This window comes from Ambystoma mexicanum, chromosome 9 (genome assembly GCF_040938575.1).
Source record: "Ambystoma mexicanum isolate Mex_15411 chromosome 9, UKY_AmexF1_1, whole genome shotgun sequence".
In the NCBI taxonomy this organism is placed as follows: domain Eukaryota; kingdom Metazoa; phylum Chordata; class Amphibia; order Caudata; family Ambystomatidae; genus Ambystoma; species Ambystoma mexicanum.
In genome coordinates, this window is record NC_090931.1 from 806951540 (window position 1) to 806974083 (window position 22544).

The 22544-nt window shown below is 45.6% G+C and overlaps 1 protein-coding gene across 5 annotated transcripts in view; it reads right to left on the minus strand.

The window, feature by feature from the left end:
• The window catches only part of SPATS2L (spermatogenesis associated serine rich 2 like), a 225802-nt gene that overhangs the window by 12140 nt on the left and 191118 nt on the right, over positions 1-22544 (minus strand). For all 5 annotated transcript variants that reach the window (XM_069615791.1, XM_069615792.1, XM_069615793.1 and 2 more), the window contains 4 exons: positions 16573-16708; positions 8255-8313; positions 4723-4832; positions 4062-4164 (listed from right to left, as the gene is read on the minus strand). In XM_069615791.1, coding sequence (XP_069471892.1) covers positions 4062-4164; positions 4723-4832; positions 8255-8313; positions 16573-16708 — 408 coding nt within the window. The remainder of the gene's footprint in view (positions 1-4061; positions 4165-4722; positions 4833-8254; positions 8314-16572; positions 16709-22544) is intronic.

Below are 22544 nucleotides of genomic sequence, written 5' to 3' on the forward strand. Positions count from 1 at the left end.
AGAGGTAGACATGGATCAGCCGTCAAGGGAACTCTTTGGATGGGAATTCTGGGAAAGATAAGTGGTGGCTCTGCAGGTAGAAGCAATTCATTTTTAATGAGGAAAAATCCATGAGTATTCCAAGTTTATGACCCTGTCAGCCTCACCATGAATGAACAAAGTCCACTGAATATGGGAGGTTCCAAATGCAGTATCACAGAAATGAAGGGGAGAGACACAGCGATCCTCTGGGTGACTGAATGGATATGGATCTGATGCTGCAGCCCCAGTGTTAAACATAAGGTCAATGTTAGAAATGGGGCTCAATCCGGGACTCGCAACAGGCAAAAGTTGGTTCTAGCAATGGTTACCAGTGCTTTAGCAACGGCTACAGTGGAAACATTGAAGTGCTATAGGCAGGCAGGGTGACAGCAGGCCTACTGGGGAGGCGCTCAACCTGGTCATAGATGAACTGTTATAGATAGAGCACGGTGTGCTGATTGCAGGTGCAGTTATGTTCCCGGGGGTCAAAGTTCAGGTCAGAAATGGACCCCTCAGAGTCCCAGCATATAACTTGTAGTCCTCTTGGGGCACAGAGCCTTTCAGCCCAGCAGTGCTGTTCACTAGGCTTACGAAGGGGGTGCAGTTAGCAAAGACTTCCGCCTTGCAGCTTTCCCGTGAACTTCAACGGGACCCCAGCATATCTGATGACTTTTTTGAGACCCTTATCTGATTTATTTTGAGTGAAGTCCTTCTAAACCCCACTCCCTGGCTGCACTCACTTTGTTTTGGAGACACCTGTCGGCCTTTAAGGCTTCTAGCACAGGTGGACCCTGCCCCTAATTACGCCAATTGCAATACTACTATCTCCCTTGAAGAGAGGAGTGCAGGAAACCTTGTTTTTCCATTCTTTCTGGTTTATGGGTGTTTTGCCTAGTAAGTGAAGCCCAGACAAGGTGGTATTTTTGATTTGATTTTTTGAGGGCCCTTCTGTGCATCTTTTATTTTTTAACCACATGGTAGCCATGTATGCACTACAGTGATGAAAATGGCTGGCCACATTGTTTGCGTCCTGCCTTTGTGTGTCAGCGACTGTCCTTTTGGTCGACTTCCTCCCAGGCTGGGGTATGATGCGGCTATATATGGGCACCCTCTTTGCCGGCTCTAGTCAGGGCCAGGGAAGTATCGTTGTGTGTGAATGGAACGGGTTCACGCTAGGTATGTGGCTGCAGATCTAGTGTGAGGTCATAGCTGTCCCTGAGTTGGTTGCCCGTGCTAGGGTTTGAATGTTGCAGGTCTCCCGATATGATGGCACGGTACCCCGAGGCCAGGAATGTGTATTTTTGGAGAGAATCTGGAGCTGTTCTGCAGTCGACCACTGGAGCCACATAGCCAAAGCATGAGATGCTGGATGACGGGTGCTGGCACATCCATTGCATAAGTCATCTATTGCAAGACAAAGCTCTGCTCGTCTATCGATACGGGAGATCTTCCACTGTATCACCTTTCTTTGAACTTGTAGGTTTAACCAGTTCTGACTTCTCCATCTCTGAGGTCAACCATGGGATGTTGGTTCTGAGTTGCGAATGAGTTTTGAAGTCTTCCTAGACCCCTTTAATAAAAGTGGGTGTTTTGGCGGTCTTAGCAGCTACTCTTATCTTGCCTTTGGTAGTGAAAGCTAGCCATAGCAATACTGCTGTTATTGTAACTTCAAGTGTCATCAGAAGGTGATATTATTAGATTTCACCAATGTTTGCTTGACGTTGAAGCCTGGATGAAATTGGTAGCCTTGCGATTGAATCATTCTCAAACCAAATGCATATTGTTCGGCACAAAGACATTTGTGTTGGTTGCTTCTTCTTTTCAGCGCCTATTTCCAGGAAACTGTCAATTGGACTCAAGGTCAGCTGTGAAGTTTTTAGGTTTCCTTCTGGATCCTGAGCCTGCCTTAAAAACACATATAAACAAGAAAGCGAAAATAGCGAATTAACAATTATCTGTAATTTATAAAATCAGCCCTATTTACCATCGAGATGCTTCTGCCTTCTTGCTCAATCCCTAGTTCTTTCGCATGAGGATGGAGGAAATGAGCTACCCATGAGAGTCCTTGCAAGTACTCATGTTTCTGATTTAAAAGCCCTGAAAATAGTTCTCCGCAGCACAGCCATATTGATTTCGAGGAACCGGAATGTTTGATTCGGTCACACCAATTTTAGGGTCCACACATTGGCTTCCTTTATACGCTTGGATACTTTTTAAATGACGTTGCCTGACTTTTAAAGCTCTTCGGTGGGTTCACCCAACTTATCTTTCCAGAAAACTGTTTATTTCTGGCAAAAATGAGAACTTCCGAAACTAAGATAAGCTGATATTTTTTATTCCAAAGGCAAAAAAAGCTCAAGCAAAAAAATAGGCATTATTGATAGCCGCCCCAACATTTTGCAATTCTCTTCCAATACATTTCTGCAAAGCTGACTCTTTACTGCATTTTAGAGCATAATTGTTGAAACACTACCTCTTTTCTAGAAATTGAATTTATTTTTATGATCCGGTTTTATCTTTGTGTATTTGAATTCTTCTGGTATTTAATGTTTTTATTGGAATTGTTCTTATTTTTCCTATTTGAAATTAATTTTTTCATGCTTTTATTGGAACTGTACTCTCACTTTGAATCGTACATTGCTGTGTATACTATCTGTTGATACTTTCCTATTTCTTTTACTTGGATATTGTCACCGTCATTTCATAAATTGTATTTCTTTTAACTTTGTACTCAGTATATCGCTTATTGACAAGGTTTGTACTATATAAATGAAATCAATAAATGAAATACTGTTTGGGTTTCCACTGGGTTACTGGGATTGGTAGCAGCCCCCTTCCTTTGCAGGAAACCTACTTTTAAAATCGTATGATATGGGTCACTGATTTAAAAAAGTTATTCACAATTCTCCCAGGAATTAAATAGACTCTGTACCTTGTGGTAGTTGTTCCCCATAAAAGCCTATCTGGGCTACTTACCTTGAACATTGTGGAAAACCTGTCCTTAGCGTAGGGATTGGACTCATATTTAGCTATTGGGGCTTGTACTGGCGTATAAATGATAAGGCCGGTGATAATTTGTGTGACATTCTCCAGATCAGATGTGAAACTCCTACGGGATTCCTAACATTGGAGCACTACCCCCAGAGCCTCTGCAAGGGGATATCATCCACAAACATAAGTACACGCTAACTGTACAGGGGTACTTCTGCAGGTGCTGGGGCCTTGTGACACCCTAACTCTGAGAGACCAAGGATCCCTCTGGAGCACATCACAGGGTTTCAATCTGATGAGCACACAGATTCAGACTCATCTGGGGGGGTGGGGAAGGGTTAGTAAATCAGTAAGGAAACAGCAAGGGTAGGGCATCTTGTTAGAGGTACCACCTTGGACGTTCACCCTCATATAGTGTCCTAAATCTTCTACACACCCTCAACATCAAAGAACACATCTCATTTTCCACCTATCAGAAAGGGGACGCCTTGGATGTGATCTCTGAGACGCCCTCCCTAGAGTGCCTAGATCCAATCCCACTGGGCTGGACATACAATGTGGCCACTGCAATATGCATTCGTTATACACCACATAGCAGCCAGGCCTAGCCACCATGCAGAATCAGCCACCACGCAGAATCAGCCACCACGCAGAATCAGCCACCTTGATTCCTGAAATAGGCCTCCCTCTGACTACTTGCCATCACCCAGGAAGCGGATTACTACATGGCCTGGGATCAAGCCTCTGGAATGTATCTCCCCCTAAGACTCAAAAACAACTCCCAGAAATATCACGGTTGTCTGAGAGCACAGTTCTTTGGCACTGAATACAATGGGGATAAGCCTTAAAACTGAGGCTGCCTTGTTTCTTGCACACATCCTGCCTTTCATTCCACAACTCTGAATCATCCAATGAGAGGCATGAGCCAGGCATCAACAACACCCCTGGGGGCGAACTGACCTACTCTCCCTGAGACTGGCGCAGTGCCCATGCATGTTGCCCTTGTAAATACAATTTGGTGTGTGCTTGGAAAGAATAGCACTGCTCACTTTCGCCACAGTGTAGAATCTGAGACTTCAGATGGTCTATGTCGCAGGAGAAGCGTGCGGACCTTCCCAGCTCCTCGTCGTACTTGCGCTCACTGACAAAATGCTAGAAAAGGGGGTTGGATGGAGAAGAAAAACAATTAGAGTTTAGTCTCTACCATATCTGGAAAGAAGTAATACATTGCGCCTCATTACAAACGTGGCGGGTATGGGATGAACGGTGAACGTTCTTACCGGGCCGCCACAGTACGAGTCTGCCCGCGGGTGCCGCTCTAGACGCTTGGTCAGACCAATAGTTATTCCATGGAAGATTTCTAGATGGAGACTAAGGCCCGGCAATTGCTATAAAAGCCACCGGCACCCTTTGGACCACAGAGAGAACCTTGTTTTCAGAATGACAAAGGCATCGCCACTATAGTGCTATACCTGAAAAGTCCATGAAGCAGAGGCTGTGGTGTCCCTTTGCTCTTGAAATGCATTTCATTTAATTTAAACCAGAAATCAAAAATCCAGCCCCTACAACATTCCATGGTTTTAACTGTGTCTTAGAATATCATGTCAGTATGTTTCAAGTTATGATCAGACGAAAGCCCCTGCACAGAAACAAACATAAAGCAATGCAGATTAGCAAGTGACTGATTGGATAGCAGTCCCTCCAGCTGACCTTAATGTCTGCCCTCAGTTCTGATAGCTGGGCGTCGCTCATCTGACTTGCTAGGTCAGTCATTCGCTTCAGGCCTTCCGCTTTTTTCTGGCGAGCAGTCAGGATGTCCACTGGCAGGAACAGGAGGATAAACCATTAGCTAAACTATCTTGTCATTGTAATAAAATCTGTAATTATCAATAGCAAGTTGCGAATGCCTATGGTTTTTTGGCAGCCCTTTGAGATGCTTATATAGATTGCCGGCCCCTCACCCCCGAAGCGCTACCCCCTATTTACGCATGCTGTAAATTCCGCACTTTGAAATGCGCAGTACGCCGAAAAGCCTCACACCCAATGCCCCAAGGACTTGCCATTTGCTCCTTCAGCCCGAATCCTCCATTACAATGCAGTAGCTTGAAGGTATATTTCGGAGGGTCACACATGAAACATGGACAATGCAGAGGTCTGCAGTAGAGGAAGATTGCCTGGAAATGTTCACCGCGCTCATGTTCTGCGCATTGTGGCATTTGGAACCACTGAATGCATGTGCATGACCCACACGCCTTTGGCGATGCCGCGTGCAAGCGTGCACGTTGATTCGAATGCCTTCGGAATTGGTGGAGTTGAGCGGATCATACCAGGACTAGCGCCACCACCTCATACCAGGCACCATGCCACCATTAGCAAGAAGGGTTGAAAAGGTGCATGCTTTGTAAACTCACTGCCATGCTGATGCCAAGGGAATTGTTCAAACAGGAGATATTATGAGAAGTTACTCGGGAAGACAGGCTCAGGGGAGGATAGCTCAGGGGCAACGCGCTCGCCTTGGAAGTAAGATGACATGGAACAACACTGGTTTGATCCCCTGGTTCGCACTTAGAAACCTCTGGGTATTAAGCGTGTTATAAATAACCAATCATACCAGATGTGTATATGTGGTTACTACCATTCAGACAATGGAGAGTGTGTGGCATAACCCAGGTGTACTCCATCCACTAGACTATTTTTGAGGCCTGCGACTGGACATCAGTGTTTGTAATATTCAAATGTAGGAGGCTTAAATCGTTTACTTCTAAGGACCCGTTCCTGGATTCAGAAGGGACCATAGAGGTTGATGCGACAAACATCGCTTCAGGGCTAGTGCCCACTGACTAGAAAAAATCTGTCAACTTTTGTGCAGGGGTAGTCGCAAAAGAAGCTTTAACTGATTTTTTCCTTTTTATTTGTAAAACTCTTTTTATAGAGGGGCAAAGGCGGGGCGAGGAGGGGCAACGTATTCATTTTTCGAGGGATGCTATGGAGAGAGAGATGGGTAACGGCGGGCAATTGCCTTGTTTTAGTCCCCCAGCTAATCATACGCTCTAAATGTGCAATGTGGATTTTTAAATCTAATTATCAATTTGCTTGTGTGAAATAGTTTTTTAAAAGCCCAGCCAGGGTCTGCTTCATGAATGATTGACTTTTACATTGAAATATTTGTTGCTGAATTTTCTGACAGATTTGATCCAAGACATTTCTAAATCCGATTACTATAAATCAATCAAAACAATTATGTGTGCACATACATCGCTTGACAGTACAAAGGCTCTAAAGAAATAGGTTGCAGGGTTGGATTCTGACATAAATAGCATAGGGCCCAAACAAATTTGCCCACATTCACAATGTGCAATTAGTGACTTCTCCTGACGAATTGTGTGCGCAGTCGCTGGTGGAGCATTCTTTGGGAACATTAGTGGAAAATGGTGTCTTTTAAAGCACATAAGGCCAGTAACATTAGGTAAAACTACCATCAGCAATTTACTTTGATTTTTTTATAGAGCGCTTGATTACCGAGTGGTCTTTTCACACTGCAATCATCTAAGTGACCCATATTGGTCCAGCAGACTGGCCTCTACTGGTCTGCCAGACAGCCAGACTAGCCCTTCAGGCACTGCGCTTTTGGGCCAGTCCTAGCCTGTTTGCCATGCTCTACTCTTTGTCTCCATGAAACGAGAACATCGAAACGAGAACATCTTAGCTGAAAACAAAGACTGTTTTTTTTATAAAACATTTTATTGGTTTTAGGCATAGGTAAGGTGGTTACATATGAAACATTACACAGTAACCTAATAATTAAACCTAACAAATCCGATCTATCCGTTAATACAGTACAGTTGGACCACAGTTTATTCCGAATCATTGTCCCCCATGCTGCAACAAACGAATTCAGTGTGCATTTTCCCACTTTTGCCGTACCTTTTTTGCATCCTCTAAGCTGTATATATGCGTTGTTCCATCAACATGCAGACATTCACATCCGCTATCCATTGCGCAACCAGCTGGACAGTGTTAGAACCCCATAGTTTTGCTATATTGTGCTTAATCAGTCCCGTGGTCATGGAGAGAAATAGTTTTTCAAAGCGTGTTACTTCTCCCTCCTCCTCAATGCCCAGCAGCATCATTTCTGGATCTCTAAGGATGGTACGGGCCAAGACCACAGTTAGCTTATTACAGCATTGTTGCCAGGTAATCTCTGATCCGGGGGCAATCCCACAAGATATGGAGAAGGTGCCCTCTTCCTGCCGGCAACGCACGCAATTGGCGTCTATGGTGCGATTCAATCGATATAGTGCAACTCGTGGGTAATATACCCTATGTAAGATTTTTAGCTGTATTAGACGGAGTCTGGCAGTGATCTCGGTTTCTCGTGGGTACATTAAAGCTATCAACGATTCTTTGGGTTGTATAGCAAAGGAGGATATGACATTATACATGACAGAGGTGATTTTATTAGAAATGCGTTCTATTAATATGTTCCTTTCTATTCTATATTCCAGGTCTGGTATGCAGAGTGGAGCATTCTGCAGGATATATAGAAAGCGTGGTACGGCCAACATTTTGAAGAGTGCTGCCCTTCCCAGTAATGTCAACGGGAGCAGTGTCCGGTGTCGGACATCCACAATGAGTCTCTCTGTGATCGGGTGTAGGATGCTGGTATACATATTCCGAGAGGTCTGTTGTGACCTGAATACCCAGATATCGGAAGTGTGCTAATTCAGTTCGGTATGGGCAGTGTGGAGGGATTTCTTGCATTGCCCCGTTGACCGGGAAAAGAATAGATTTGTTACAGTTTGCTTTTAGTTCGCTAAAGGACCCGTATAGTTTTAGTATTTTCGCGACTTCCAGGCAAGACCAAACTGGGTCTCACAAGCAAATCAAAAGGTCATCTACATACAGGGAGACTTTATCTCCCACACCTCCAAGCCAGCAAAAGTCCTTCCACGTGGTGGTATGGCGTAACAGTATGGCTAGGGGTTCAATGATCAGTGCAAAGAGTAATGGGGACAGGGGACACCCCTGCCACGTCCCCTTTCCTAGTTGAAAGACTTGTGAACGCCACCCATTTTCTCTAACCTCTGCCATTGGAAATTCGTACAGGAGTCGGGCCCATCCCATAAAGAATCCCCAAATCCCATTTGCGACATGATTTCCCAAAGATACTCCCAGAAGACAGAGTCAAAACAAAGAATATTTATCATCCCACATTGGTTCAATCAGAGGCTACCGTACTTACTGGCTTCTTGTTTGACTTTGTCCACTTCTGTCATCAGAGCTACTTCTCGGTCTATGATGCTGAAAAGCAATAAACACAATCATGCGCAGTGGTGATATGCTGTATTACCAGGCCCCACGTGCATCAGACGCTTGCAAGGGGACCTTGCAATGCCATTGCAACGGAACCTCCACGCATTAAACATATATTTAAGGGCTGCAGACACACGTCTGTGCATCAAATACATACTTTGGAACTCCATCCTGACCTCCTTTCAGGAACTGTAGGCATAACTCCCTGCATAAAGTGCATATTTAGGAACTGCAGCCAGATCACCACACAAACATTGTATACATACAGAAAATGCGATTTGACCTCTGCTAACTCGATGTTTATGTTGCGAACTGCAGCTGGACATCCACCTTGGATGCAATGTGTGGGTTGCCATTGCCAAGGATAGCCGCTTCTACGTACTTCCCGGGAAATGTTACTCCCAGTTACAGAGGCAGCATTAGTGGGAGTGCTTCATTTGAGCTGATGAGTGACTTTGCCAAGGCTAGGCCTCTGGGACATATTTGTGGACTCTGATATGCAGTTCATTGGTTTGAGCTGTAGGCTTGTGGTGGACTGGCAGTAGGAGTGGAAATGCAGATTGTGCCTGCTTTGCAAGTGCCACCAAAGTGCCTACTCCCAGAACAAAGACGCAGCTGCACATGATTTTAGGGAACTGGTCAGGGTTTTGTGGTGGGGCTATCCTGATTAGGAGGTGCGTATGCTCAGCCTGCCTATATTTGTACCGCCACACGGGCAAGTAGAAATAGCGCCTTGATCAAGAATGAGCTCCAACAACAAGAGGACTGTGGTTAGTCCACCATCAACATTTTCAGCTCTAGCCAAGAAAAAGGTCCTCATTTGACTCCTCCCCCACCTGGCTGCTGTTTATCCTGACCCCGTAGCGGGCTGTAGGTGGCCTGCCACATCACCCATATGATCTCTGCTGTTCCTGTGTCTGTCCTTCATATCCCTCTCTGGTGCACACCTCGGTTCTCTGCTAACTGTGAGTGTACTCCAATTCCACCAATCCGCTGGCTGCAGTGTCTCCTTTGCTGATTGGTCTCCTGGCACAGAGTTAAGCGTGGTAAGTTCCACTATTTGCAGGAACCAGCAGGAGAAACATCAAAAAATTATAAATCGTACAAAACAATGCTATCAGAGCAGCCCTGAATATCCCCTTCAAAGATCACATCTCGAATACTAGGAGGAACATCCATTGGCTCCCTGTCGCACATATAATTAAATTTAAAATTCTCACGCTCACCCACAAATATATCGCCAGCAATGCACCTGCTTACCTTAATAACCTGATCTGCAAAAATCAATCTAACAGACCCACCCAGTCCTACACCAACCTGCTTGCTATGCCCAGATGCAGAAGGCAGAAAGCTGGAGGTCTAAGCTTTCCAGTGATTGCACCCAAAATGTGGAATGCACTTCCACGTAGCTTCGAAATGACACATCCTATTGGTCTTTCAGGAAAAACTTTACAACTTCACTATTTGGTCCAACCTCTTCGAGCACTCACCATGTCACACAGTTCTAGTGCCAAGACTGACGATTCCACTATGACTATGACAAACCCATAACGAACTGAACCAATGCAACTATAGCCACCTCCCGAATGTATGTGTTAATGCGCAACTGACCATATCACTACCATGCAATACATGATGCTATTATGTAACTGTTTGATCTCATGACTATGTAAATGCAACCTTCAAACTATTTTAACCAACTTCTTAAGTCACAGTGCCTAACTGCCTACTGGCTGTGTGAGCTCTACTAATGTACAAATAAATAAATAAGTAAATAAATAATAAGTGATTTTTTTGGTGTGCAGAATTACAACATTTCTCCCCGTGTGCTTCCATCATGTTTTGAAAAATCTGCAAGAGTTTGAGTTTAGCATCTCCTTGTTCCCTTCTCACTTCTACATCGGCCTGAATTGAAAACATCTTTTTTGTTCGGGACTGAAGATAACACATCGTGTTTGCGGGGCAATTGGCCACAAACCCTGGGGCCCTGGGCTACACTCCCCCGCCTCCCACACTACAAGTAATGCTAGGAAGAAGAGAGTGCAATTGTGCGCCAGAGAACAGATTTGGTTTAAACATCCAATGAGTACCATTTAACTCAGTATTTCCCCCCACCCGCAACAACCCAGTGTTTTTTTGGCACAAGCGTCGCCCGTCTTCCTAGTTTTAATGTTTGAAATGTTAGCACTGCCTGGTCCAGGGTAGCCAGGTTTGTGCTAGGCAGTCTATATGCCAGCGGATGCACCCGCCACTCACATAGACTGGAAAGTTCTCGCAAGCCTTGAGACAAAATGGCCCCATCTGAGGAGACTCTATCAAAGGTATCCAGAGAATTGTTCAGGTTACCCTGTTATGCCCCTGTTCGTCACGTGTGAGCATTATACTACACGTATGCTTCTCTGTATGCATTAGCCTAGCCACAGCTGCCGCCGGCCTTTCATCTCCTCTATACTTTCTAACCGTTACCGGTTTGGCAAAATATCGAATTTCCTGATCGGCTAACTCTCTGAATTGATATAAAGCACATTTAATTGGTCATGTGGTATTGGTCACCTGCTGTAGCGTAATCATTCGCAAGACTCTGAAGTGCGGCCTCGCAGCTGCATTCTAATTATTTTTAATAGACTATTTTCAGTGCTAAAACCTGTTCCCCTAAATAGGTTTTGAATGCACCCCACAATACCGAATGTAGACCACTGATCCTGATCAAATATAACCCTGTGCACGCTCCAATTTCACTTATAAACACACATCAAGCAGTGCATCAGGCTTAAACTTCCAGGGAGAGTAAATACTGCCGAAATATTCACATTCAAGGACTAATATAATGGCTCAATGACCTGAGAGGGTACGAGGGAGTATTCAGGAGTATTCAGGAGCTCTTCACTGCATGCATTAGAAACATGTCTATTCTTGAGTGCATGTCGTATGCAGAGGAATAGTAGGACAACTTCAGAGTATCGGGTTATAACCGACACCCTACATCAACAATTTCCACGTCACATAAAATGGAGTATTCGCAATACTGGTACAAGTGTTAAACTAGCGCCCACAGTAACTGTTAACTCTCAAGTATTTTGCTCCTGATGCACACAGCTCATATTTCAGACGCAATAAACCATCCAGAAAAAACAGAGCCTCTTCCAGAGTTTTGGAAAAAAAATTAGTTTTGTTGTTCTGAATGATTCCAGGTTTGCCAGGAAAAAGTCTAGCATATCGCAAATTGAGATCACACAGACGCTTCTTAACCACAGTGAAATCTAATGTATTGTTATTATTCTTAGGGTATTTATCGAGTGCGGACTTAGCCCCGGGATACAACTGAGTGCTTTACAATCATACGGGGAGGAACACAGCGAGGGAAGCAGAGAAAAAAGGAGCAGGGAGCTTACAGAGCCAGGGTGGGCAATTGGCAGCAAGGGATCTGAAAGCAACCAGGGGTACGGAGGGAGGCACTGGGGAGCACATCACCGAGTCTCAGGTAAGGTGCAGAGGGCAGGGTGCATGGACCCTGGTGTGAAGGAGCAGCCATTCCTTGAAGAGGAAGGTCTTCAGCACTTTCCTGAACTGTAGAAGTGATGCAGCAAGTTTGATGTTGATGGGGAGGAAGTACCAGAGTCTTGGAGCATAGACAGAGAAGGCCTGTCTTCTGGTTCTTTCCTTCCTGCACTGTCGTAATTCAAGTCTGCCAATTTTCTTACATCTGGTGGATCACAGACCTCCGGAGATGCTGAGTTTCTCAGTGAGTTAGCTTGGGGACTTCAGGGTGACAGACTTCTAGATGACGCAACAGGATTTAAAGATGACATGGGCTCGCATGTGGGAGCCAGTGCAGTTTGATGAGGGTCGGGGTGATGTGGTCGAATTTGCAGAGTCCTTTAATGAGTCTTGCTGCAGCATTCAGGACACATTTCAGGGGTGCCAGGGTAGTCGCTATAAGGTCTTCTAACAGGGCATTGTCACCATGCAGGTGGGAGAGGACCAAGGCTTGGACAGCGAATCTGAACTTGTTTTCTGAGATAAAAGGCTTCATTTGCAGCAGGAGAGAAAGTTGGCATCAGGATGTTTGTGTCTTCCTTGCTGTGTGCTGTTTGAAGGTGAGGTGTCTGTCGATGTTGAACCCAAGGAACTTGGCACAGGTGGCCAGCTGGTGTGTGAATCCCTCGAGGTTCAGAGCAGAGAGCCAGCTCTGGATGTCAGGGTGAATGGTGTTGTTGATCAGCAGTAGGAATTCCTTCTTGGAGAAGTTGAGCACTGGACACCCTGGACTAGATCAATGTGAGGCAGGCTGTGAGCATGTAGAGGTCTTTCATGGAGAGAATCTTGAGGAAGATTTGTGTGTCATCCGCATATTGGTGAATGTGGATGTTGTGTGGAGCGAGGAGGGTTCAGAGCGGTTCAATGTGAACATTGAAGATCACGGGGACAGAATGGATCCTTGTGGTACTCCACAGTTGATGGGTAGAATTGGTGATCTGGAAGAATCTATTTGTACGAACTGTCGGTGATTCGCAAGGAAGGATTTGAACCAGCTGAGGACAATCTCACTGATACCGATGCGGTGATGCAGATTGTAAGGGAGTGTCTGGTGGTCTACTGTGCCAAATGCTGCTGAGAGGTGAAGGAGAACTATGCGGCAAGGATGGGCATCATCAAGGATTTTAATGACATTGTCAATCACCTTGAGCCGTTTCTGTGCTGCATCTGGGTTTGAAGCCAGATTGGTAGGAATGAAGGAGGTTATTGGATTTAATGTGTTGGTACTGTTGCTTGGCTACTGCTTTCTCAAGGATCCTACCTAGGAAGGGAAGATGGGTGATCGGGGTGTAGTTGCTGAGATCGTCAGGGTCCAGTGTTGGTTTCTTAAGAAGCAGGAGGATTTGTCCAGTCTTGAGGGTTGAGTGGAAGGTGCCTTGAGTTAGGGAGCTCTTGATTGTCAGGTAAGGGAGGAGTGCTTCAATCGGAAGGGTCTTGAGTAAAGAGGCAGGGAGGATGTCATCCCATACGATGTGGCCTTGAGGGATGCCAATGCGGCAGTGAGGTCTTACATAGGGAGTGTCTTGAACGTTGTCCAGCTGGTTGTGGTTTTGCAAGATGGGATGTGTAGTTTGCTGTCAATTGTGGCGTTGGTGTCTATTCGTTGGCGGATCATGTTGATCTTGTTGATGAAGAAAGAGTTGATGGTAGTGGATTTTTTGATGGTGTGTACTGCGGGTTGGTCAGGCAAAGGCTTGATGCAGTACTGGATGCCTTTGAAGAGGGCTCTGCTTTCATTGTTGACCTTTGCTATGGTATCTTGGTAGTAGTTGGCCTTGGCAGTGTTGATCAATCACCTGCATGTAGCATGGAGCATGGAGTTCCTTGAGCAGGGTGAGGTCGGATGTGCTGCAGGATTTTCAACAATTCTTATCTTGTTTTAGGATGGTTTGTTTGTTGTGGTTGCGTTCTTGAGTGTACTAGGGTGCAGAAGGTTTAGGATTGAGGGTATGTGCTGTTTCACTGGGCATGGTGATTGATGTAGGTTTGTGAGGGTGGTGTTGAGTTATTGGAGAAGTGAGTTGCAGTCCTGGTTCGTCAGAGGTACATCAGCCCATGTGAGGTGGACTTTGGTGAGGTCTTCTACGAGAATGTCCAGCAGGAAGTTCTTGAAGGATCGGAAAGGTATGATTTTCAATGGGTTTTCTTGAGAGGTGATGTGTGGTGCGACTCATTTCAAAGGGGATTGCCAGATGGTCTGACGAGTCGAGCAGAGTACGAGAGCTGTGATGGAGGATGGACAGTGCAGTGATGAATAGGACAAGGATATTACTTTTCCTGGGAGTGAGTTATTTTGTGCGCAGTATGAGGTTCAGTGTGTTGAGTCGTCAGTAGAGAACTTCCTTCATTGACTTGGTTGCTGGGTTGCCAGGAATGTTGGAGTCGCAGAGGATGATGTTGACATGCATAAGAGACATGGTGGTGACCAAGTCTGTGAAGTCTTCGTTGAAGGAGGTTTTGGGCTTGGTTGGTCTGTAGATGAGATACAAGTGACTGTGTCCGATGGGGAGAGCGGGAAGTGGCAGGGCATGTTTTCAAAAGAGCCAATAGTGACAACTTCCAGTTGGGTGCATGGCCATGATACCTTGTGCATGATGGCCAGGCCTATGCCGATCATGTTTGGACTGTCTCAGTGTAGAATTCTGTAGCCGTTGGGGATGAGAACATTTAGGATGTGGGTGGAGGTGGATGTCATCCAGGTCCCAGTAATGAAGATGGCATCCAAGTCATGTGTGGTGATGAGGTCAACGATGTCAGATGCACCCTTAAAATCAGACTGAAAATACCAATTCGAAATTCCCAGGGTAAGAGGAAATTAGCAGCACCCTTCAAAGTTCCACAGGTTTATAAAATGTCACCTGCAGAAAATACAGCAAACCTGAGGGAGGTGGAGACATCTCTCTCATCAAACACACTTCCAGACTGCATGGCATGGATTCAAAATGTCCACCAGCCTTTTTAAAGCCCTCCCTCCTGAACTACAAAGTCTCACTCTTAATCAAATCACAGCAGGGAAACACCTACAGGCCCAAGCCATTCAGGGAGCAGGCAACTGGTCTCAACCGTATATAAGATTCTCTCTGGACTGGGTGAGGGGGAAGGTACAATGTTGCCTTACAGAGCTGTGCCAGAGTAAGATCAAGGACGAGGAGGAGGAAGGAAAGATTTCAAAGGAAGAGGATTGTGCTGAAGGAGGGAGAAAGGAATTCATTGGAGAGCACGACATTGGTGGAGTGTGAAAGAAGAGAGAAACAGGGGAAGGAGGAAAAGAGAAGCAGACTTTTGACAGGGACGTGAGCATTGGAGGAGAGACACAGGAGAAGAAAGGAGGTGAGTTGAGACGAGATGAGGGTGGATGATTCAAGTGGAGAGAGGAAGGTTAAGGACATTGGAGGTAGGCAGATGCTGGAGATGGAGGAAGGGCAGTGAGCAGTAAGATAAAGTGTACAGAATGGTCCAAATGCTGAAAAGAAATTCCAAGCCAAGAGGGCCAAAGGCTAAAGGAGGTGGTAAGAGGAAGTTACTCACACAAGTAGGGCCTGCGCTTGGGGGCAGTCAAGGTAAAACCGCCTGAGAAGTGGAGAACCTTATTGACCCTGGCCCATTGATTGGTAGTGACAAATCCTAACAACCCCAAGCGGAGTAAGTGAGGGAGGAAAAGATGGAGAGAGGGAGACAGGGAGACACAGAGAGTGGGAGAGGAGAGAAAGAGAGAGAAAAACAGAGAGAGAGTGAGAGAGAGAGAGAGAAAGAGAGAGACAGAGAGAGACAGAGACAGAAAGAGAGAGAGAGCGAGAGAGAGAGACCGACTGACCGACCGACCGACTCTGGTTGGTATAGGACGGTACAGCCAGTGCAGATTATTCTTGGGTTGAAAGGTGGAGGAGGTTATTTTGTGAGTTGGGGGGGGGGGGGTTTGGGGCGTGTGTTTCTGGGTGGTGTGTTTCTGTGTGTGTATGTATGCATTTGTTCATGTGAGGAAGGTATGCATTGTGCATATACACTTCCTGACTATATTGTTTGTGCTAACTGACATTTGAGAATATATTGTGTGCAAGTATTACGCTTATTCTGAACAAATTCTATGTGTGAACTGCAACCAGACCTTCACTAAACAAGACTGCAACCAGACCTTCACTAAACAGGGCTGCAACCAGACCTTCACTAAACAAGACTGCAACCAGACCTTCACTAAGCAAGTATATATTTAGACACTGCAATCTGTCCTTCACTTACCAAACACTTATTGGGGAATACAACTGGGCCCAACACACACCAAATATATTATTTGGAATGATTTATTTTGTACATGGAGATAGAGCAAAATACATTTAAAAACAACAACGGGTCCAGTACACACTAACTATCCAGTTCCGTATCTAATGCTTTGCGCTTTGTGCTTTGAACGCAGGTTCCCATTTTGCTGAGGATTCCCAATTTTGACATTGATGAGAATTGGGACAGTGGGAAATGTAGTGATCAGCATGCAATGAGACCGTTCAGACAAAAGGGAAATCTGGGCTCAGTGGTCCACAGCCAATGACTTAAAGAGTAAACAACATCTGTCTGGGATGGACATCTTGATGCAACGTGGTCATCTAACAAGGACTAGTCAAGGGGTTCCTCATGATGTCAACTTCAATTTATATAATTACCACTGTCTTACTGGTCTGTATGTTAGTTAAAAATCTTCATTGAAAAGGGACCTACCTGTTGAGCAATTCGGCAAAAGTAGCTTTGATCTTCTTCACAGAACCGTCCATTTCCTCTTTGATCATCAGGCGGTAACGGGCCAAGGAAACAGTGCAGCGCTGTAAGTCCTTCACTGACTTCTCCACGTTGGTGCCTAATTGGAAATAAAGTTATAGAAAATTACCTTTTCTTCACAGCTTGGGACAAGAAGCTTCTCTACAAAATATTAAATAGGGCAACTTACTCCCGGCCATGCATACCATCGCCATGCATATAGCACTAAGGGATTGCTTAATCTTAGAAAACTCCATGGAGCGTTATCCCTCTATGATATATTTACAACCTACGTGTGTGGGATGATATATTTTGTTGTACAAACTGAAACTCAATACATTTTTATTGAGGGATTTGTAAGGGAAATGACAACCCACACAATAGAAGAGCAATACAACATGACAAGAAAGTCAACTACACAAGGTTTGATAAATTCACAGGATTGAAACTTTGGTGGGTGGACTCAGGAACTCTACAAGTAAGAACTTTATGGAATAAACAAACCATTCTTGATACATGAAATGACTTGAATCTTTGGAGTGGTGCCCTGTGAAGATATTTTGAGCCAATAAACGGCTCACAGTTAAGCCAACTGAGTGGGCCTGTATTAATTGACTGATGATTATTGAGTAGCACAGACTGAAAAGTGCTGAGCGAGAGGATCTGGAGCCAGGAAACAGGCTAACTGTGAGGAACTGATTTTTTAGACTGATGATTAGGGAAGCAGCCCTGGGTTCATGAAGATCCCTTGGTGAGAGACGCTGGAGCAACACAGAGGGGCCCAAATGAAAGACCTTTAGCCGACGAAACAGTGATTTCAAGAAAAGCACCGGATGGATAGGTGTTAACCTTGAGTTGGCATTGGATGACAGCTCTGAAATCCTAGTGTAGTGCTAAGTGAAGTAACACCTGGAACCCTGCACCAGCAATGAAAACTGTAGGAAATGCTGTAGAACACCTGAGAGGCACTTAATTAAGTGGCCCGTTAGTGTGAGAGGAGAGTTGTGAAATCACGCAGTAATGCTAATCCTCGGACAACAGGTGTTGAGACCCATTAGCACTTCATGCTGAAAATAACACTGTTCCCCAGCCTCACCCCTTCACTCCAGAAAATGTCCTTAATGGAATCTGCGCCGGAGAGGTGAGGAAAGACACTGGTCTTGCAAAGAGCGCTGGATGAGGAGGCGGCAGCCTTGACTCAGCGTTGCAGGACAGTTGCTGAACCCTGAACTTGTTCTTGGTGAAGCACTAAGAGCCGTGCATTAACACTGGAACATGGAGCAAATGCTGTGAATACCAGTTTAATGACGATTCACAGAGGTGAAAAATGAAAGTTGGGAAGCCCTGCTCTAAGTAACCATGACAGAACCGGCACAGAGAACCCTGCATTAGCACTGGACTCTGAAGAATACTGGATTGCTTTGTTCCACTTTTCCCTTTTGTAAGAGTACTTATGGAAGAGTCACATGGGCCTCATCACGAGTTGGGCGGTATCCCAGCGGCAATTGCACTGGGATACCGCTCAACGCTATTAGCGTTACTGCAAATCAGTCTGGCGCAATCTGCGCCAGATCCCGAGTCGCGGTGGTGCTGTTAGTCCCCATTTATTATGAGTCCATACCATCTTTCCACCGAAACTCGGGAATGAGCATGAGCAGCAATGCAGTAGTAATAGCGTTACCACCACATTTTAACCACTCTCCCCAACCCGTGATGAGGCCTCCAGTCCCTTGAGTGATAACTAAACCCAACAAGAGTGCTTGAATCTAGTGTTATTAGACCCTGAGAAAGGATCCTATCACAAAGTAGAAAAGTATGGACGAATGACAAGGAAAACTGTTCTATTGGGAATTGTGAGATCCAGACACTGTAAGAGTGTAAGGCAACAAATTAACAAATTGGAGGTGAAGGGAGACTGGATCTCACTCACTGGCCTTGTGCCCAAAAGTCAGAGGATGCAGCACACGGTTTCTTCAGGGAAGGTTTCTCTACAGGGATGCAATGGACTTGTGGTGGTGGTTTACAACAGTTCAAAACTATTTCAAAGTTCAATAACAATTTGCCAGAAGACTAGAAAGTGCTTCTCTCTCTTCCAGACCCAAGGCTCACCAAGAGGCAGAATATTTGATCCAGGTTCGACAACCAAAAGGTAAGTAAGAGGGTGCTAGAAGACAAAGGGCTTTGCACTCAGTGTTATACTATGGAGGATGGGCTGGGTAGGCACAGGTATGCTTACTTACCTCCCCGGCTCTGATTGTCCCAAGGGGTCATGATGGATCGTCTGGGGGTAGCTGGGAGCGCGGCCTTCCATCTTTTGATAAGGTGAGAGGTGTGCAGGGGTTGGAGGTTTGAGGGATCTTTGGGTCAAGTGCAACTGCAAGATACAAGCCCAGTTGATGAAGAAATGCATACTTTAGTGATGCTGCCCTCTTCAGGACACTTCATGGGATGGAGGAGGGCAAGTTCCAGTGGCGATCACTGTTTGCAGGCAAGAACAGGCATCTTTCCAGTCGTTGTCAAAGAAAGAACTCCAGGCCAGGTTTCCTAAATGCTAGGAAGCTGACATTTTGGGGTAATGCTGCTTATGACACATGCTGGTGACTTCTGGTGGTTCTTGGGTCCTGGGGAATGCATCCTCGTGAAGGCATCAAGACTAGTTGGTCCCACTAGCCCAAGGGTCGATTCACTGAGGGGGTCCTGAGATCAGGCAGAGAAGCAGGGCTTCAATGGGCCAATCAATGGAAAGGATGCTGGTCCACTGTAGAAGCCCTCAGGTCGTCAACGGGCTGCTCTTCTTCAAAGGATTCTTGGCTCCAATGTAGATCTGAAGAATGGCAGCAGAGGTCCCCTTCTTATCCAAAGCTGAAGCTGCAAGCAAGTCCAAACCCATCAATGGAAAGAATCTGCACCATTCAAACTGCCAGTAGTTGTCCAATCCGGGACAACTATTGGTTTTACATCTCCCAAGCAGCAGACGTGCTGGCACCAAGGATGTGTTCTGGGACTAGACCGTCCCAGCCCCCTGCCTGTGTCACAAGCACAAAGACTCACTAGCGCACAAAAGCAGAAGCTTTCCTGAGCAAATGCATGACCTTATATGAGATTTCCTGACCTGAGAAGGCAGGAAGAAGGCCAAACTACAAAATGGCCAAAGAACAAGTGAAAATCTCATGGCCCGGCCATTTTAGGGCACTAGACACATTTATAAGTCATACACGGTAAACACGAATTTGCACATAAAACATAAAGCAAAAATTGTAAAAATGAAACTGCTGCCACCAACTTGTCTTTAGTCACCTATTTCTTAGGCAAGATTGTATGCTGTAACCCTGTGGGAGACTACACCAGCTGTGTCCTCTTGCCAATAGGTAACCCACCTATTGGTATGGGTCTGTACTACACAAGTTGGTAGAGTGACTGAGCAGCCAGGCTCATCTCAAGAGGGGTAAATGTGAGCTGTAGAGCTGTAGCATCGAAATCCACACATACAAGTATCCAATAACACTTAAACTCAAGGTTTTCTAGTACAATAATTATTTATTTATTTAACGGTCAGTTTTAAATAAGCATTCTTTAAAAAGGGCAATGAGCAACAATAAAAATACACTTTATACACGTTCTCAGAATCAAGATTGCAAGTAGATAGTGTTTAGAGATGCTTCATACACACGTCCTACATCCTGGGGTCACTTCAATCACTATGACAGTATAGGCATTTATATATCACGTTTTCCACTTGGTAAAATTCTGAGGTTGTGGAAAAGGAATTGGTTAGGGAAGGAAAAATGTTAACAGGTTCTCGGAGCATGTGAGCACTTTTCAATCTCCCAATAAAGTCTAGATAGAGTCTTTCCTGGCAATATTAGTTAAACCAATGCATCACCTATGAGGGACAGTTAGAATGAAAGTCAATGGCCTCATTACGAGTCCGACCGTAGCCGTGCCGGAAAAACTGGCAGGCTGCCGTCAGACCCAAAATACCATTCCGCCTCTGTGATTGCTGGAATCACTCAGGCATTACAACCCCGGTGACCCGGTAATCATGGAGGCGGAATTTCGTAAATCCCCATACCATTGGAGTCCAATAAGACTCCATGGGGATGGAGACAAGGGAAACACTGGTTCCGTCTATGACGGAGTCGGTGTTTCCATTTCCGCCTGCAGGCGGGTGGCTTTGACAACTCCCGCCTGCAGAACTTGGAATCAACCGGTACCAGAAACAACAGTGGCGGCAGATTTACTGCCACTGTTGTTTCCGGACTGGCAGGGTCATAATGAGGCCCAATGGGTCAGATGAGTCTGCAGGGAGCCAGGACAGCCAAAGTCAATTTGAACAGTGTCTATGGAGCGGAGGCACTTCTTAGATAGCACAAAAGTCTTGCACAAAGTTAGAGAGTTTGTAGAAAATCACTGTTGGGCCACAAGTTGTTAGGCTTGTGAAAGGTAGAACTGAGATCAACTCTGCATAAAGCAGCTACCGCAAGTCTCAAGAGAGATAATGCAAGCTACAGACAAATGAGGTAAGTACCCCTTAGCACAGTACCTTAGGTTAAAAAAAGAGGATCCAGCTGGCTTCTGTTCTGGTTGATGTGTTGCAGATCCTGGGTTCCTGGGCCTCAGTCGTGGGAACAAGAGGGAGGACGTCGGGAGGACTCCTGCACTGCAGTTCGAAGGTCGCCGGCGGCTACGGACTTTTTTCAGTTCAGCTGCACTTCGCAGTTTCAGCTACCGGCAAATAGCACCACAGCGGATATTGGACACATGATGGGCTTCCTTCACTCCTTGAGTCCAACACTCTGGTGAGGTGACTCGAGCTTCAGTCGCCCTGCTTCGGGAGGGTCTTCAGGATCTTCCTGGAGCTTTGGTCCAGCTTAAAGATGTTGTACTCGACTATGGATTTCTCAAACCCTGGCACTCGGTTCCAGTAGCAGAAAAGAAGTACAGCCAGTTGGGGAAGGTCTTCCAGCAAAGTTTGTCCTGGGGTGAGTTGGTCCCACCAACCCAAGGGAAGAAGCCGTCCTCTCTGGAGCTTCTCTAGTCGATTCAGAAAAGCAGTTTCAGCACATCAGCAGGGCTTCACCGGTCCAGGAGGACGCAGTAAGCTTCTCTTCATGATTCCTTCGTCGGATGTTTCGTCCAGTTTTTGACTCTGTCTTCAGTAAAAGAAGCCTCACCTTTTATGCAGGTTTCTCCCATCCATGTACAGCCTAGCTGTCACTCACACAGCAGGCTGGCTGTCCTTCAAGGACAGCCAGCCAGCCAGGCAATCAGCACTGGGTGCATTCAGGTAACCAAGGAGACTAAGGATAGGGAGTTTCGGGCACCTCTCTCGCTTCCTGCCCTGCCAGACACACTGGAGCCAGAGGCAGGTTTCAGTACGGAAGCCCGCCAAAGGCAAAATGAACAAAAGGGGTAAACCCTGGTTTGGCAGGTAGAGTAAAACCCAAGTAAGACCTCACAACCAAGAAATGGGGAAAAAAGAAGACCGGGGCCATTTTGACACAATGGTCACCCATAGGTGCTACACTGCAGCTGAGGATTCAGCCTGCGGTAGAAAAGCACAATGGTAGGAAAATTAAACCACTGCCACCAGCCATATAAAGTTATGAGAGTAACATAAACAATGTTACATGAGTAAGTAAGAAAATGGGTTACTATGTAACCCCCGAGCATTCCATCTAAAATGGGGTGTGCTGGGCCTACATAGGAAAAAGGTGAGTAAAGTCAATTTCACTTTATTACTCTTAGGAACAGTCGTTCACCCAAGAGAAGGTATTTAAACCTGAAGAGTAATCTAAAGGATTTCTCGGTGACACTGCACTGAAGGTGCTGTGTGTCACCATACAAAAAGTAGATGCCTATGGAGTTTGTCTGACTCCAAAAACAAAGGAAATACAGAATCCAAATCAGATCAAAGTACATGAGGGAGTGAGAAA